The 19,106-nt window shown below is 42.0% G+C and overlaps 1 protein-coding gene and 1 long non-coding RNA gene across 22 annotated transcripts in view; one reads left to right on the top strand and one right to left on the bottom strand.

Annotated features, from left to right (window-relative positions):
- TRPM3 (transient receptor potential cation channel subfamily M member 3) overlaps positions 1–19,106 on the bottom strand; it is a 980,420-nt gene that overhangs the window by 12,693 nt on the left and 948,621 nt on the right. For all 21 annotated transcript variants that reach the window (XM_017973100.4, XM_035264315.3, XM_035255728.3 and 18 more), the window contains 3 exons: positions 11,539–11,689; positions 11,223–11,422; positions 7,939–8,071 (listed from right to left, as the gene is read on the bottom strand). In XM_017973100.4, coding sequence (XP_017828589.1) covers positions 7,939–8,071; positions 11,223–11,422; positions 11,539–11,689 — 484 coding nt within the window. The remainder of the gene's footprint in view (positions 1–7,938; positions 8,072–11,222; positions 11,423–11,538; positions 11,690–19,106) is intronic.
- Positions 1–19,106, top strand: part of LOC144581785 (uncharacterized) — a 127,110-nt gene that overhangs the window by 56,249 nt on the left and 51,755 nt on the right. The window lies entirely within an intron of this gene.

Genomic DNA, 19,106 nt, shown 5'->3' with positions numbered 1-19,106 from the left:
AGACACGGTTTCTACATAAATGCAAAGATCAGCTGGGTGTTGTGGTACATGCTTGTAGTCCCAGATACTTAGGCCGAGGTAGGAGGATCATTTGAGCCTAGGAGATTGAGGCGGTGGTGAGCCCAGATGGCGCCACTGCACTCCAGCCTGGGTGACACAGTGAGACCCTGTCTCAAAAAAAGAAAAAAAAAAAAAAGTATAAATGGAGAGGTGTCACAGATATAAAAAGACCTGAGGTACAGACCAACAGTTTTGGGTCATGATTGTAGTCACTAAGAACTGATTCTGATCAAAGAATTTGGGGGATACAAATGGAGATATATATGGATGATAACAGATTCATGGATAGTTTAAGGAAACAGGTACCTAAAGTGACTAAGGAAAAGAGGCACTGCAGAGAGGAAGAGATGCTATGGGAGAAACTCTTTATTGAACGTTCCCTCTTTCAAATCTCCAACCTCGAATGGCTCATTTCTGAATAACTCAAGTGGTGATCAGAGCAGGGACACAATGGGGTGCTGGAAAACTGTGGGGAGGCCCATGAGAGGAGGCCCAATAGGTAGGTGCAAAACCCCAGCTAAGATGATAAGTAGCCTCTTCAGCCAGCACTATGTCCTCACAATTGGGAGAAATAACTCCTAATTGTGATCTCCAGAAAATGTAGGTAACCCTTAAGTACCAATAGGAAATAAAAAATGCCAGGAAAATAGCATTCAAAAGATTCTGGTGGCAAAGAGTATTTTGGCTTCTACGTGCAATTTCTTAAGAATTGTTATGCTATTTTATGGAACTTCTTCCTTTCTGATACCCTTGAAATGTGGTGAAAGAACATGTGGTAAAAGAACAGAGTATTGGCGGGCCATGCCTGCTCTAAATTTCAGACATTCCCTGAGTGCCGGCAGTGGGGTGCATGGGGGATAAGGATAAAAGCAATCCCGTATTGCATTAACTCAATCCTTGGGGCTCCTGTTGGAAAAGGGAACACAGGTTTCCAATCAAAGGCAATGATGAAGAACAGTTATAGCAAACTCCTGCTTATCCACAAACTCATATCTAATCTGTGAATTATTAAGTCCTTTAGGGCCACTTACTCTTCCCTTTGGGTTAACTGTCCTTTACATTAACTCTGGGGAGAGAAAGAGAAACAAGTTTGAACTTAATCGATGGAGAGACCAAAGATCAGCTCTGGAAAAAGATATGGCGGGAGGCGGATGAAGCTTAGCTTTTTGGCTTATGCTGACTCAAAAAAAATATTACTTATGAATTTCATATATCCAAAGTCATTTCTCTCTGCCATTGTAATGAAAAATTATAAGTTGAATATACTATATTTTTCTGACTTTTTACTTAATTTCGTGGGTATATAGTAGGTGTATGTATATATTTATGGGGTACATGAGATGTTTTGACACAGGCATGAGAGGTGAAATAAGCACATCATGGAGAGTGACATATCCATCCTCTCAATCATTTATCCTTTCAGTTACAAACAAGCCAATTACATTCTTTGTTTTAAAATATACAATTAAGTTGTTATTGAGTATATTCACCCTATTGTGCTATCAAATAGTAGGTCTTATTTATTCTTTCTAATTTTTTTTTTGTTCCTATTAACCATTCCCATCCCCTCTCCAACCCCACACTACCCTTCCCAGCCTCTGGAAACCATCCTTCTACTCTTTATTCCCATGAGTTCAATTGATTTGATTTTTAGGTCCCACAAATAAGTGAGAACATGTGATGTTTGTCTTTCTGTGCCTGGCCTTGAATATACTATTAATAGCTAGGTTTCTATCACTTTTTGGATCTAGGTAAAATGAAAAAGGACAAAAAAACGTACTTGTTTGGGGAAGAATGCTAAATTAAAAGATGACATTAGGAACAGTGCTAAATCCTTGCTTTTGCTTAAATGTTGCCATCAAGGAGAAAATTCAAACCTCAAACTTCTTCTGACAAGTGAAGCCTGGCAGGTTGGCTGATGGTGGGATGATCTGGATGCTTTAATCAGGAGCCTGGGGGATTAAATGCCTATAGGCAGGCAGATCAAGTGTGTAGGGAAAGTAGGCTGGATGTTAGATGATGGAGGCAGGGACTCTGTGGCAGTGGAGAGCATGCCTACTCCAAAGACATATTCAGGATGAATTTTAACAATCACTGCAAGTCCAGCAAAACAGCCCTGCGTGGGCAGATGCTGCCCACAAGCCAGCATTTTTTGAAGTATGCTTTCAATGGGTTAAAGGAACCCTAAAAGAACTCGCAACTGTGATCACCAGAAAATGTAGGCAACTCTTCTTAAGAACCTATGGGAAATAAAAACAAATGCCAGGAAATTGAAGATAGAAAAAAAACTTTTTCTGATATTTAAAATTCCTGGATTCTAGAAATTATGTAAATTTGACATAAATTCTGGGCAGCATTATAAAATGGCTCAGTAGTAGGTAATTAAACAGTTGGTATTTTTTGGTAGCTTAAAAATGATAAGGTTAACAGGAGATTGCATGAGATCAATATTAATCTTGCCTCTTTTTTGATAATCAACACCAATATATTGACATAGATGCACAGTATCTGTGCTGTACCTTGTGGTTTTAGACAGGAGGTTGACATGCTGGGCCACCTGGAGAAATGGGAATACCTAGCTGGCTAATTAACCAAAGGAGAGATAGTAGAGCAATGAGCTGATGTCATCATGAAAGACAGTTTTTGGAGTCCTGCTGTGGTCCTCTGACTTGTTTCACCTGATCTGTGCTTGTGAACATTTTGGTGAACTATGTCAAAGATATAGTAAGTCTGGTCATCAAACAAATGATGGCCTAAAATGAACAGGATGAAAAATTAATAGATGAAAAAAATCAGGATCCCAAAATACTTGAGGTGCTGAAATAATGAGCTAAAGGGAAAAAGTAAAAATTTTACAGTAATAAATATTAAATCTGGATTCCAGGTTAAAACAAATATTTTACAAGAAGAAGTTTGAGGATATTGAATCAGCTCATGTAAAAAAGCCCTGGTTTAATTCATTGAAAGTGTACTTTGAACCAAAGATGTGACTTGGTCTCTAAGAATAGTAATATCATTGTATAGCACACCTACTGTGTAGGTCAAAAAATAATAATCACCATTTATTGAAAGCATAATACCTCATATATATGTATCTCAATAACTTTTAATACTCTCTAGTTAGGTCTTAATACTCCATTTTATGAATGGGGACATAGGTTAAGAGGAGTTGAGTAAGTTGCTCAAGGTCATACAGCTAGTTTCTGCAGAATTAGTATTAAAATTGTGTTATACTATACTATGCACATTATACTGTGTTCTTTCCATTATACCATGAAGATAATTCCTTGTCCTACTCTATATGTACTAGTCCAGTACATAGTAGGTGTTCAAAAAAAGTAAATGAATGGATAGAGGAATTAAATTTAGGCTCTGACTACAACATAGGGAATTGAGTTTAACTTAGGCACCACATTTAAAGAATGTTGACAATTTGAAGTGCATACTGAGAAAGTGAGCAGGGTAGTGGATGATCTGCTGGAAAGTAGGATAAGCAATTAAATAATCATGGGATATCTAGTTTGGAAAAGACACAGCACATTGGGGAGATGACAATGATCTTCACATATGTAAAATATTATTTCAGAGAGCAAAGAATTTTAATTTTCTTTCTTTCTTTATTTTAGGCAGGGTCTCACTCAGTTGGCCAGGCTGGAGTGTAGTGGCCCCATCTCTGTTCAAGTGATTCTCCTGCCTCAGCCCCCCAAGTAGCTGGGATTACAGGCGCCCACCACCATGCCCGGCTAATTTGTGTATTTTTAGTAGAGATGGGGTTTCACCATGTTGGCCAGGCTGGTCTTGAACTCCTGAACTCAGGTGATCTGCCTACATCAGCCTCTCAAAGTGCTGGGGTTACAGGTGTGAGCCACCGTGCCTGGCCTTAATTTTCAGAGAGAAAAGTCTTTTCCTGTATTCACTTCTAAAACTGGTAGCATAGCCAGTTTTTCCTCTTTTCCAGGAGGTATTCAAATCAAGGTTGGGTGTAACGAGACAGCGCATTATTTCAAAGTAGACTCCCTGTATCCTCTCATCCTACTCAGGCCTTGCTTGGGTCAGTTGCTCAGAACATGTTTGTTAAGTTGCCATTGGTCAGGTGTGTGGAGGAAACAACTGCTTTGGGTACAAGCAGTCTGTCCTCAGTGACCTCCAGAACATTTTCCAAATGTAAGATGCCAGGATTTTATATGATATACAGTGAATAATTCACCATCCTGTCCCAAGTTTGGACTTTAGCTGTCCATTGGTTTCCATCAGTGGTTCTTAAAGTGTGGTTTCCAGACAAGCAGGGTTAACATTACATCAGCATCACCTGGACACTTGCTAGAAGTGCAATTTTTGGGCCAGGTGTGGTGGCTCACGCCTGTAATCCCAGCACTTTGGGAGGGTGAGGCAGATGGATCACGAGGTCAAGAGACTGAGAGCATCCTGGCCAACATGGTGAAACCCCGTCTCTACCTAACATACAAAAATTAGCTGGGCATGGTGGTGGGCACCTGTAGTCCCAGCTACCTGGGAGGCTGAGGCAGGAGAATCACTTGAACCCAGGAGGCAGAAGTTGCAGTGAGCCGAGATTGTGCCCCTGCACTCCAGCCTGGTGACAGAGCAAGACTCCATCTCAAAGAAAAAAACAGTGTAATTTTCGGGCTTTACCCCAGACCAAGTGAATCAGAAACTCTAGGGGTGGGAAGGGGGTACCCAGCAACCTGTGTTGTAGCAGGCCCTCCAGATGATTTTGAGACTGCTGGAGATTGAGAACCACTGGTTTGGATGCTTCTGGTCATCCCTGCTGGTATGCACACAAGATCTCAATGAGGCTGCATGCTTCCTGAGGACTGAAGCCTGCCTTGTGGGTCCTTAGCGTGTGGCTTACTGCCTGGCAATGGTGAAAGCCTGGTATTCACATATTGAAACAGAACTGAACTCATAAAAAGATAGTGAGCACAGAATTGGATGAAACAGTCATCAAGTATTGGTTATCTTCAGCCAAGAGTCCAAAGCTCCTCATCAAAAAAAAAAAAAAAAAAAAAAAAGCCAGTCATCAGTGTTGCTTAATAGATGAAAAGCTTGGTTATTTGAGTATAATTATCATTAGTTAGACATTATCCCAAATAAAGCAGAGGGCGTTGGTTATTCCACTAGCTCATTATATTCTAGAATTTCTCTAGATGCATCACAGTCATTACTATATAAAAAAGGGGAAAGACAAAGATTTTTCAGAATCAAGTTCCCATGAGGTGTTAATGATCTCCTGAATTTGTATTTAGCTCTTTTTATACCACTGTGCTGCAAAAGTGTGGCTGAATAATGATCCATTTAAATGGATCATTATGCAGGTATCTTTGTATTTCTAAGAAGACTCACCCAAATACAATCTGTATAAATTACTTGTGTTATCAGGGCAGTGGCAGGAGGAGGAGTATGAAGCTTACTCTGTAAAGAAACTCCTTTTCCTAAGTCTTTTAGCAGGACAAAGAGCGAGCTCTTAATGTTGATTTCAAATCCCTGTTATTGGGGTTATGTAATGGGAAGGTAAAACTATATACTATTCTACATACTATATAGACTATGCACAGCTAATTTAGGTAAACTAACCATATGTACCTTTCCAAATGTGCGTTTATACATACATATCCATATCCATATCTTTCTCTCTCTCGCTCAATCAGATGTAAATAGGACAGGTGATTTCACCTGCCACTACACTCAGGACACATCCTAGAAGATGTTTGAGACTGGTAATATGGATCTACTCTTCCCTTGGTTAATCTCTGTTCCCTTGTGCACCCTAATGTGTGTCTGTTGTGCTGAGAGCAATTTCAGTGTTGAGAGATGTTATCTTTTGGTTCACTTACAAATGCAAAAAAAAAAAAAACCAACAGTGACAATAGCATTAAAACTCCAACACACACACACACACACACACACACACACACACACACACACACATACACACACACATACCCACCCACGCCAGAAGCAGCAGAATGAAGCCTGGCTTAGGTTTCATTCATCTCTGGCATCTGGGCTTGGTCATGAGGTCATCTTGGTCCTTCAGGCCCTCGTTACTCCAGAAGGTCAATTTAATGACTAGGACATAGGGAGGGTGGGTCTACATTCTGTCCTGGACTTCTGGAAGTTGTTCACCTTGGCCATCCTCTTTGAGGATGGAGCTCTGTAATTACCCAGAAAGGAACAGGGCCTTGGGAAAGGAGTATTCTTAAAGGGTTTGCAGGCATGGGGCCAGAGGCTCAAGTAGATGTACAATAGTTTCTGTTTGTTGTCAGAAAGAATTAGTGAAACGGTCACAATTTATTCATATGTGCTGGTGCTGCACCGCCTGGTTCTAGTTCCTCAGGAGGTAAAGTTTTCCTTGCATCTTAACACTCTTTTTTTCCCTAACTCTCTTTCCCACCAGGTCTATGGCTTTACTGAATTTAAAAAGCATTTCAAAGGCCTGTAGAAAAATGCCTTGGAAACATGTCTGAACAATGGGTAATGTGTCCATGTAACGTAGTTTCCGGGGAACTACGTGCTTATATGTTCATTAATATATAGCTTTCTCAAGGCCTCAGAATAAGAAATATCTTCAGACTTTTAGTTCCTTCTTCTGTTTGCCAGAAAATTACTTTACATTATATCATCATAAAATGGTCTATTTTGCAGCAACAGATGTGTATAAAATCTGTGCATTGCTTTAAACTTTATTAGTATTGGCTGAGTACTGATGGATACAATGTCATATGGGTATATACCTACTTATCGAGACAGAATTCTTTAAAGAAATAAAAGGCCAGGGTCAGAATATTTTATTTATGTAATTTCTACAGAGCCACTAGAGAAGTCTGAAGTGGATGAGCAGACAAAATGTCATTTCATGAAAACTGAAGGTGACTGCCTTGAATCTTAGAAGCCTGAGTCATACTGACTAAAGTCATCAATATGTTATGCCTTTCTACACTATTTCTAATTTGCTTCTGCCATCTTTATATTGCAAATGCTTAAAATTTAAAGTAACACCAATGTTTTATAATATTCTGGGTGTTCTTCAGAACAGTGATTCCCAAATGCTAGGTTCTGAATGTGCCAGCCTGGAATGAATGTTTTATTAGACTACAGCAAAATAAGAAAAATAAGAAGATATAAGGGTATTTTCATAAAGCTAGACTTATTAGGTTTAAAAAATTCTCTTCTATTTATTTGAAGATTTCCGTCTCTTTCTCTCTCTTTAAAAAACAATACTCTGAAGCGAATCCTTCAGATGGAAGATTTTTCTTATAGTCTTTCTGGCTACCAATGAGATCCAAACGTATATAACCACTGGGTAGGAAAATCTGATTTAATTTTATTTTTTGCTTTTATCTTGTTCTATAAAAAGAAAAAAAAATCCTGGGGGAAAATCCTAATTATTATTTTAGCTAATTTACAACTCTCTTAGTGTCATTTATTCAGAAGGTGTTGGGCACCCATGTAAGCCAGGGCTGTTCAACTTCTGTGGAAGAGACATTCAATAGCCTGCACAAAATATAAACTGCTGGGGAGCCTAGAATTGGGTTGAGTCTCACTTGGGTTTCATCTGGGTCAGAACTTTCCAATTTCTGGTCTGAGCCAGCAACCTCAGGCTGTCCTGTACTCAAAATTCTCTTCTGTCTGGGAGGACAGCTGCTACTGCCTGCTGGAGAAGTGTAGGATCTGTAAGTCTGGGATTTTGATCTGTAGACACTTTAGGAAAGGTTCTGTTCTCTCATAAGTTCCATGATTTCTCAGACAATAAAAACAGATACAAAAGGTCTCTGTTTTGTGACTGTGTGAATAAACTCAATGGATAAAGCATGCCTTGGCACAGCACATCTGCTGGAGGCATGTGCCCATGAAACACACCTTTCCGAAGTCACCCGTATCCTCTCATCATTGGATGAATTGAACCGATCATCCTTTTCTCTGAAGTATTCTTCTATGCACTGCTCTTCAAAGTCATGTACTTTCTTGAGCTCGTCATCAGTTATGAAGAGTTCTGTGGAAAAAAAAAAAAAAAAAAAAAAAAAAAAAGAGAGCCATGAGGGAGAGAAGTAAAAGCAATGGCATCTGTTTTGTGAGCCTAGTGACAGTCCCAGTATAAATCCAGTGGGGAAAGGGGGCCTGGATTCCTTGCTAAGTCTCAAATGAAATCCAAATCCAATTAGGCAACTTCCATCACCATGTTCTTTCCGAACATGAGATTTATTATGGGTCTCTGAAGTTCACCTGAGAATAACTGGTTTACTGCAGGAGCTGGGTAGAAGTAGGCAAGTCATGAGGCCAGGGAAAAAGCTAAATCAAGGAACAGAAGCTATTCAAAGCATAGAGGTATCTTAAAAGCTCAAAAGCTTTTGGGCCGGGGGTACGGCAGAGAGACATATTGATTGGCCTTACTAAAAGCCCTTTTGCAACCTCCTTCTCCTTTTTTCCTTTCCTTCTACTGAGCTGAGAAAGCCAAACACAAACATTTCTAGTTTCCCTTGAAGCTAGCAGCAACCACGAGGACCCAGTTTGGGCCAGGAAACAAAAGAAGTCTGCTGGAGGGAGGGGTGGTGTCTTGGGAAGAGATTTTACTTTCCTGATAAAATATAGAGATGTGGTTGCTTCTTTCTGTAGTTTTTCACCTTCTCCTTTTTTTCCTGCCTGGAACATGAATGTGATGACTGGAGGTGAGGCAGCTATTTTGTGGCCATGAGACAAGAGAGCACAGAAGGAAAAACTGAGCCTAAAAATAGGAGGCCTCTGGATCTTTGACTTCAGTGAGCTGTAGTTGAGCTCTGGGCTCTTGACTTTTGTTATGTGAAAAAAATGAAGCCTTATTTATTTGTGTTATTTTTAGCCTGGTTTATGTTAATAAGAGGTAAAGGGATTCATAACCGATACAGCAGTCGATAGAGCCCAGTGGAAAGTTGAACCTTTAATTGATTTATGAATCAGGGTTGAGGTAAGGGAACTGCTTTGCCAACTGCATAAATGGGACAAGTCCCTCTTCTAATCCCATGCCTTTGAGATGCAATAGGGATTGTCCCAAACATTTGGAGCCCGGGATTTTAGACCTCGGAGATTTAGTTTGCTGAGGTGGCTCTTGCTTGCTTTGAGACATTAGTCTGGATTTGCCTGGGGCATGGAAAGTATGAATGTAAAAGCAGGTGAGAGAAAAGAAAATACCAGAAATCAGACTACTTTTGTCAAATATGGGAGGCTTCCTAAGGTGAGAAAGACCTGTATCACAGGAGACACTTGAGATTCACTCATGAAATTCAGAGCATTTTAGTCTGGAAGGAGGGGAATGAAAAGAGGCAGTTTAGAGAGGCCGTCAAATCACAGATGATTGCTCTTGCTGCTATTGCTATTGCTATATTTGAGACTCCAAGGAGTATATTTAACACTTATTCTGCTGGCACTTCATTTAACTTCTTTGGCTATATGTAATGCCTTTTTAGCAAAAATAAAATACTATTTTTTAAAAATTCAATTTTACATTTCAGAGTGTTTTTGTGTCTGAGGCTCTGCCAGAACTTGGCAGTGCCCTGGGTTCTTTTAATTAAGGCTACAGATAGATAGTGAAAAGTTCAGTTTCCCCGACTGATGTGTACAAGGCAGGGCCGTTGGTCCTGACCTTCATCCTTTCTGACCCAGCCACAGCACTAACATCTTTCTTCTCTGAGAAAGCGGACATGGCTGTTCCTTTCTTCTGAGCATCTGGTGACCTGGCAATGCTTTTATTGCTCTCATTGATGATAATGACAAAAAAACCATGCACAGCAGCTGTATGGATCTGGCTCTCATCTAACCCAGCAACTGGCTTGTGCAGTTCTCTGGACCTCTGCAAGGGTGTGGGCACTGGAACAGAAGTTGGATCTCCGGACTGTCCTACTTCCTGCATTGTACTTACAGACACCCCCTTCCTACCTTCCCTGGATAAGTGAGGTTCCTCTTCTACCACAAATGAGTCATGCTTTATTGTAAATTATTTTGGGACCCTGAGCTAGCCCTCAGCATGTTATTCACTGTAGGCCATCATTCATTAGAGCATCCTGCTGTCCCTGATTTTGTACCCCATGCTCCTTTACATTGGCTAGTGTTCCTGAGTCGAGAAGCTTAGGGTTTATTTCATAGGTCATCCACCCTGACCTCTCCAACTTTTCTGTTTGGTTAAATTTGTGTTTCAGATGAATACAGTGAATTCCGGAATTCCCAGGTCTCTCTAATGTTGATGTCTAAAAAGAAGTTGGGCATTGCAAGGTCACGGAGGATGTTAAGAGCTTCAGAGAAGCTGTTGACCATATCATTTTGGTTTCAAACCTTCGGTATACTGGTGACCCCACAGAGGGAGGTAGACTCCTGGGCTATACTCCCAGAGGCACTTGTTCAGTAGATTTGATGTAGATGGCCTGTTTGACACACTTTGAGAAACCATAGGAGCTTGTTGGTATGGGGCTGGATTCCCAGTGGTTCTTAATGGAGCGTGGGACCCAAGGGGTATTTGGGAACCTGTGGAAGTTACTAGCATTCAGTGTGTCGAGGCTGGATGTGTCAAACCTCCTGTAATGTGTGGCATGATCCTACACAACAAGGAATTGTTCCACCTCCATGCTAATAGAACCTCCTGTTAGAAACACTGGGCTGGAAGGTGGATGGTAAAGGGTCTTCTGTTTTGTCCTTCAAGTAACAGAAAGTAGGGCTGGTCTTTTCATGAGACAATCTAGACACAATCCCTAAGGTTTAGGAAAATGTTTAAGATTGGAAAAAGTTATAGGTCCAGAGATTATTGCTTAAACTGTACATACTGTAGCCTTGGGTGGCATATTGATATGGTTGATATATTTTTGGTTGAGATCTCTTGGAAAGCAAGACACTTAGAACTTATGAAGGTGCTAAAACAGCCCTGCTGGAGACTGGTCGTATCTCCCTAAGAAAAACTTGAGGCAAAGAGTGCTCTATTTCAGCCTCTACCATCTTCTTTCTGACATTTTTTCTCATTCAAGCCAACTCCCCTATGCCCCAATCCTCTCCAAGCCTTCAGAGCTGTCCACGGTCTGCAGGAGGTGGGAGGACCTAGGTGGCCATGCCTTCCTGCATGATTGCCTATAGGAAGTGGTAGGGAGTTCTGATTTGTGGTGGCTGGGCTGTCACTTGAAGCGTACTCAGGCCGTAGTCCCTTTCATCCGGGTCGCTCTCATGTTTCCTCCATCGGCAGCACAGGTGCTGGAATATCATGGTCATGTGGCTAAAGATGATCAGTGGTGGGGGCAGAACTGGCCTTTCATGGAAAGTCATGATGAGCTGATACCTCTGAAACTTCCACACTTGGTTGGATATTGATTTTACTTCAAAAAATGTATTGCTAAAATAGAGACCAAAGAGAATCAAGTGAGAAAAACCCACTGTTTTCTGAAGCATTGACTCCCCTTCAACCCTGCTGTCCTTGTCCATCCCACGTGCTCTGAAGGATCCACTTACTTAAAGACAGCAATGAGGAGGTTGACCAGCAAGATGTTTGCCACTAAGAGGTAGCAGGCCATGATGGCTGGCACGATCCAAGCGCCTGTCTTGCAAGGAGGAAGCTGGATTATTTTACCATCCTCTCGGGTCTCATTCTGTCCACAGGGAGCTGGAGGGAGCAACAAAGGCAAGAAATGAGAAACTGGCTATTTGAGTTAGAAAAAAAAAAAAAAAAAAAAAAGAAGATGGATTTGAATGAGGGTTTTAGATGGAAGAAATATAATAGCCATCTCAAGCAGAAAAAAGTTCCAAACAAACCAAAATTGAAAAATGAGAGCTTCATGAATATCTTGAGGGGCTGCTACTCTGGTGGGGGCCCTCGGTTCCACTGTCTCCCCAAGTTATCCCCTGACCAGAAGAGGGGGGTGGAGCCACCTGCTTGTTCACCCTGCCGCTAGGCCTTTACACTGGGTGAGGGGCACTTGGTGCCCCTTCTGAAGCTTGATGAGGACTTCCTTGGGTGTGTCCAAGGAGCAGAGAGTCCCACCACTGGAAAGTTAGTTTCAAAATGTGCTGTAGAGGCTGTCAGCCTGACAGCTGTAAGAGCAGCAGCATCTCCAGGCTATCGATCAGGAATTAACACTAGGGCAGCTGTTAACTGCTGCAAGAAACAACCTGGGAGCTCCAGCTACCGATTTGCTGTCTCCATACAGAAGGAACAACATAGGGCAGCTCCTTGGGAAGTATTTAGAGGGCTTGTTGCTCTGTGCTCCTGATGGATGGGATTTCACCAGGAGGGCAATGAGGGGTGACTGGCCGGGATCGTGGAGCTCACAGCCACCCACGTTCTTCCAGCAGAATTTCCATTCCAAAAATGTGCTTTCCAGGGCACAGGAAACAAAATCCAACTGCAGTGAATAAATGGGCAAGTGAAGGAAAAAAAGCCTGGAGGTGGGGGTGAGGAGGAAGGTGATATGTGGGACTGGCTGAGTCTGAGTAATGTGCTAATGAGGCCTGCTTGGAATTTCTGGGTAAATGCAAGAAAAAAATTCCTTGACAAAGCTTCTTAGTGCTGCACAGACAATGTGGCTCAGGGAACCAGATGATGCCATGAGGTGCCAGGCATGGGTGAGGTAGCCCTCCTTATTAGCCCCCTATAGTGGCTTTAGAACAGAATTCTTTGCATCTACCTGTAACAGTGGGGAGTTGGGGAGTGGGAGGAGCACCAAGAGGTCTCAGCAGTTGCCACAGGCTGCTTTTGATGATCTGCCAGGGAGATTTGAAAAGTTGACCCAGAATCTACTCGGCTGGAGTACCTGGCAAGAGGCATTCATTTCTTTCTCAAGAATTTCTGTTGCTAGGCTGCATATTCTACAGTGATTCTCAACCCTGGCTGCCCTGGGGATCACCTGGGGAGCTTTAAAAAATACCAGTGCCCAGCTTGGCTCCAGACAATTGAGTCAGAATCTCTGAGGGTGCCCCAGGCATCAGCATTTCTTTTAAAACTTTCTAGGTAATTCTCAATTGCTACAAAAGTTGAGCCCACTGAGCTAGAATTAAGCTGGAAAAATTATATAACTTTTGACATGCTCTGAAGCCCAAAATGCATCTTCTCAGCCTATGAGGATTGTAATAACATTAGGACACCAAGAAAATCTTGTGGCCAAGAAAAGATGAGCAAAGTGCTTCCTTTGGTTCTGCCCGCCAAGATGATTGGATGCAGAATCAGGCATTTTTGAGGAGCAAGAATCTTTTTTTTTTTTTTATCAGCAGCTGTGGCACTAAACATCCAAGACAGCCCTGTAAGAAGAGGTCCTGATCATTTCTACCCTTGGGAGGAAAACTCAGCAATGAAGGTACCCTGGCTTTGGCATGCAGTCTAAGTCTGAGAGTGGCTGGCGCTGGGCCACATCTTGCCACCTCCCACCTCTCCCTCTGAGCACAAACCGGACTGAGTTTCCTGCAGTTCCTAGAAATGCCATGTGCTCTCTTACTTCCTGATTTTGAGCCTTGCTGCTTCTTTTCTTCTAAAAGACCCCTTTGCTACCTTGCTCCCATTCACTTGCTTCACCTGGGTGAATCCTGCTCATTCTTTAGTGCTCACCTGGCTTTCCAAAGCCCACCCAGCTCCCTTACTGCCCCTTCAAACAAGGACTTGGGTAGGTATCTTCCTTCCAATCCCAGAGCACCCTCTGCCTGCCCTCTTGGGGGTCTCTCACACTATATCACCATTGCCAGTGTACTCATCTGTATTCTACGCAAGATTCCTGGTAGAAAGTTGTTCTTCAAGATTTCCCATCACCTGGCTCAGTGCATACACATTGTACATCCACATGCACCTGTACAGGATGAGTGTTGCATGAATACAGGAAATCATGGGACGCAGTCTTGTCGAACACTAACAGACATTTCCCATACCTCCGCAGGCCTACTTGTGATGCTTAGTTTTAGCTCTGAGGGGTCATTAGCTCTTTTCTTAGGTTCTTTCCAGAAATCCTGCCCTCAGCTTGGCAAGGAATCTTCTTACACTCAACCAGATTTCAGGGTCTCTGCTACCCACTTGGCCACAGGCCTCATGAAATCATTGCTTTGTTTCTCTCCCCTCTGTGAAGCTTCTTGCATGTATTCTGCCCACTTCTTCCCAGCCTGACAGTTCGGTAGGCTGGTCTATCTGCCCTTTCCTCTGGCTCCTGTTCAGATCTCTGTGTAGACACCAACAAAGAGCAGAAATAACTGCTTGGGGTAAGTTACAGAACTTACATAATTTTTACAAATGTGGTCCCTGATGTCCATTTCTTTACTCCATTCTGAGAGAATGTAAAATAAACTTGGGAGAGGCAGAGCTCATTTATGTTGCTCTTTTTGACCCTATATTGAAGGAAGGCCATGAAGACACTTCCTCCACTTGGCCCCTGGGCCCAGCTGAGAGAGGAAACAAAGAACATTAGGTGTTTGCTTGTTTCAAGTGGTCCATGTGCATTTCCATGGGCTCTCAGAAAGTGCCATCAACATAATTGCAGGTGTCTGCTGAGTTCCTCTGCTTGGTTCCTCAAAGGCCCTCACTAATTGAAATATTGGACCAGCCTGAGACGCTCTGTGGGGGAGGGGCGTCCACCACTACCGAGGCAACCCGCCCCAACTGAGATACACGCCCACTGCTGACGCAGCCAGCCATTGCCGAGGCAACCCATCCCTACTGAGATACACGCCCACTGCTGACGCAGCCTGCTGTTGCCAAGGCAACACGCTACAACGAAGAGACTCCGCCGCAGGGTGTGGCGGAGACCACGGCAGAGCCTGCAGGAACAGGGCGAATCACACAACAGCAGGGCGGAGCCTCGGCAGCCAAACAATGGCTAGTCTGCCTTCTAGCTGGGCAGGACACCTCATTCGAAAAATAAAGCCCGAACCCCCCAACACAGAGCATTTGAGAAAAAAAGGGTTTTTTTTTTAATGAGCTCTGTTGCAGCAGATTCAAACATAGCAGCCTAACAGCCCTGAATGAACAACAGAGCTCACAGCTCAGCAATTGAGCTCCAAAAAAGTACAGACTGTCTCCTCAAGCAGCTCCCTGACCCCTCTATATCCAAAAGACTGACATTTGGCAGGCATCATCCTGGGACAAACATAGCAGAAAAAGAAACGGGTAGCATCCCTCACTGTGCCACAGCTGCTAGAGGTGCACCCCAGACAAGCAGGGCCTGGAGTGGACCTCAGCAGTCGTACAGCGAAGGGGCTAGGCTGGTAGAAGGAAAACCAAGTAACAGAAATACTTCATCATCAACAATCTGGGTGTCCACTCAGAGACCCAATCGAAAAGTCAGCAACTACACAGATGACAAGCGGATAAACCCACAAAGATGGGAAGAAACCAGCGCAAAAAGGAGGAAAACACCCGAAACCAGAACACCTCGCCTCCTAGAAAGGACCAAAACTCCTCACCAGCAAGGGAGCAAAGCTGGATGGAGAATGACTGTGACGAAATGACGGAATTAGACTTCAGAAGGTGGATAATGAGAAACTTTTGTGAGCTAAACGAACATGTATTAAATCAATGCAAAGAAACTAAGGAACTTAAAAAAAGATATGAGGAAATGATGATAAGAATGGATACCTTAGAGAGGAATATGAATGAATTAAAGGAGCTGAAAAACACAATACGAGAACTTTGCAAAGCATGCACAAGTTTCAATAGCCGAATTGACCAAGCAGAAGAAAGAATATCTGAAGTCGAAGACCAACTCAATGAAATTAAACGAGAAACCAAGATTAGAGAAAAAAGCACAAAAAGGAATGAACAAAGTCTCCAAGAAATGTGGGACTATGTGAAAAGACCTAATCTACGTTTGATAGGTGTACCAGAAGGGGACGAAGAGAATGAATCCAAGCTGGAAAATACTCTTCAGGACATCATCCAGGAAAACTTCCCCCACCTAGCAAGACAGGCCAACACTCAAATGCAGGAAATACAGAGAACACCACAAAGATATTCCACAAGAAGAGCAACCCCAAGGCACATAATCGTCAGATTCAACAAGGTTGAAATAAAGGAGAAAATACTAAGGGCAGCCAGAGAGAAAGGTTGAGTTACCCACAAAGGGAAGCCCATCAGACTCACAGCAGATCTCTCAGCAGAAACACTACAAGCCAGAAGAGAGTGGGGGCCAATATTCAACATTCTTAAAGAAAAGAACTTTCAACCCAGAATTTCATATCCAGCCAAACTGAGCTTCAGAAGTGAAGAAAAAATAAAATCCTTTGCGTACAAGCAAGTACTCAGAGATTTTGTCACCACCAGGCCAGCTTTACAAGAGCTTCTAAAAGAGGCACTACACATAGAAAGGAACAACCAGTACCAGCCATTCCAAAATCACACTAAAAGTTAAAGAGCATCAACATAATGAAGATTCTACAACAACTAACAGGCAAAACAGCCACTTAGCATCAAAATGGCAGTATCAAATTCACACATAACAATATTAACCCTAAATGTAAATGGACTAAATGCACCAATCAAAAGACACAGACTGGCAAATTGGATAAAAATCCAAAACCCATCAGTGTGCTGTATCCAGGAAACCCATCTCACATGCAAGGATACACAAAGGCTCAAAATAAAGGGATGGAGGAAGATTTACCAAGCAAATGGAGAGCAAAAAAAAGCAGGAGTTGCAATTCTCATCTCTGATAAAATAGACTTTAAAGCAACAAAGATCAAAAGAGACAAAGAAGGCCATTACATAATGGTAAAAGGATCGATAAAACAAGAAGAGCTAACGATCCTAAACATACATGGACCCAATGCAGGAGCACCCAGATACATAAGGCAAGTTCTTAATGACTTACAAAGAGACTTAGACTCCCACACAATAATAGTGGGAGACTTTAACACTCTACTGTCAATATTAGACAGATCAACCAGACAGAAAATCAACAAGGATATCCAGGGCTTGAACTCAGACCTGGAGCAAGCAAACCTGATAGACATTTACAGAACTCTCCACCTCAAATCCACAGAATATACATTCTTCTCAGCACCACATCACACCTACTCAAAAATTGACCACATAATTGGAAGTAAAGCACTGCTCAACAAATGCAAAACAACTGAAATCATAACAAACAGCCTCTCAGACCATAGTGCAATCAAGTTAGAACTCAGAATACAGAAACCAACCCAGAACCGCACAGCTTCATGGAAACTGAACAACTGGCTCTTGAATGTTGACTGGGTAAACAATGAAATGAAGGCAGAAATAAAGAAGTTCTTTGAAACCAATGAGAACGAAGACACAACATGCCAGAACCTCTGGGACACATTTAAAGCAGTCTCTAGAGGAAAGTATATAGCAATAAGTGCCCATATGAGGAGAATGGAGAGATCCAAAATTGACACCCTATCATCAAAATTGAAAGAGCTAGAGGAGCAAGATAAAAAAAAACTCAAAACCCAGCAGAAGACAAGAAATAACTAAGATCAGAGCTGAACTGAAGGAGATTGAGATACGAAAAACCCTTCAAAAAATCAATAAATCCAAGAGCTGGTTTTTTGAAAAGATCAACAAAATAGACAGACCACTAGCCAGATTGATTAAAAAGAAAAGAGAGAACAACCAAATAGATGCAATAAAAAATGATAAAGGGGAAATCACCACAGATTCCACAGAAATTCAAACCATCATCAGAGAATATTACAAACAACTCTATGCACATAAACTAGTAAACCTGGAAGAAATGGATAAATTCCTGGACTCCTGTGTCCTCCCAAGCCTAAACCAGGAGGAAGCTGAAACTATGAATAGACCAATAACAAGGTCAGAAGTCGAGGCAGCAATTAAGAGCCTACCACACAAAAAAAGCCCAGGTCTAGACGGGTTCACAGCCGAATTCTACCAGACACACAAAGAGGAGCTGGTACCATTCCTTCTAAAACTATTTCAAACAATCCAAAAAGAGGGAATACTTCCCAAATCATTTTACGAGACCAACATCATCCTGATACCAAAACCCGGCAGAGACCCAACAAGAAAAGAAAACTTCAGGCCAATATCCATGATGAACATAGATGCAAAAATCTTCAATAAAATATTGGCAAGCCGAATGCAACAGCAAATCAAAAAACTTATTCACCATGATCAAGTAGGATTCATCCCGGGGATGCAAGGCTGGTTCAACATACGCAAGTCTATCAATGTAATTCACCACATAAACAGAACCAAAAACAAAAACCACATGATTATCTCAATTGACGCAGAGAAGGCATTTGACAAAATTCAACAGCCCTTTATGCTAAAAACCCTCAATAAACTCGGTATCGATGGAACGTATCTCAAAGTAATAAAAGCTGTTTATGACAAACCAACAGCCAATATCATACTGAATGGGCAAAAACTGGAAGCATTCCCTTTGAAATCTGGCACTAGACAAGGATGCCCTCTTTCACCGCTCCTATTCAATATAGTTCTGGAAGTTCTAGCCAGAGCAAACAGGCAAGAAAAAGAAATAAAGGGTATTCATATAGGAAAGGTGGAAGCCAAATTGTCTCTATTTGCAGACGACATGATAGTATACCTAGAAGACCCCATGGCCTCAGCCCAAAAACTCCTGAAAGTGATCAGCAACTTCAGCAAAGTCTCAGGATATAAAATCAATGTGCAAAAATCACAAGCATTCGTCTACACCAATAACAGACTTAAAGAAAGCCAAATCAAGAACGAACTGCCATTCACAATTGCTACAAAAAGAATAAAATACCTTGGAATACAACTCACAAGGAACGTAAGGGACCTCTTCAAGGAGAACTACAAACCACTGCTCAATGAAATCAGAGAGGACACAAACAGATGGAGAAACATTCCATGTTCATGGTTAGGAAGAATTAATATCATGAAAATGGCTATACTGCCCAAAGTAATTTACAGAATCAACACTATCCCCATCAAGCTACCATTGACTTTCTTCACAGAACTGGAAAAAACCACCATGAACTTCATATGGAACCAAAAGAGAGCCCGCATAGCCAAGTCAATTCTAAGCAAAAAGAACACAGCGGGGGGCATCACACTACCAGATTTCAGACTATACTA

This window comes from Callithrix jacchus, chromosome 1 (assembly GCF_049354715.1).
Source record: "Callithrix jacchus isolate 240 chromosome 1, calJac240_pri, whole genome shotgun sequence".
Lineage (NCBI taxonomy): Eukaryota > Metazoa > Chordata > Mammalia > Primates > Cebidae > Callithrix > Callithrix jacchus.
Note: the sequence above shows the minus strand (reverse complement) of the source record. Positions and strands in the feature narration are given on the sequence as shown.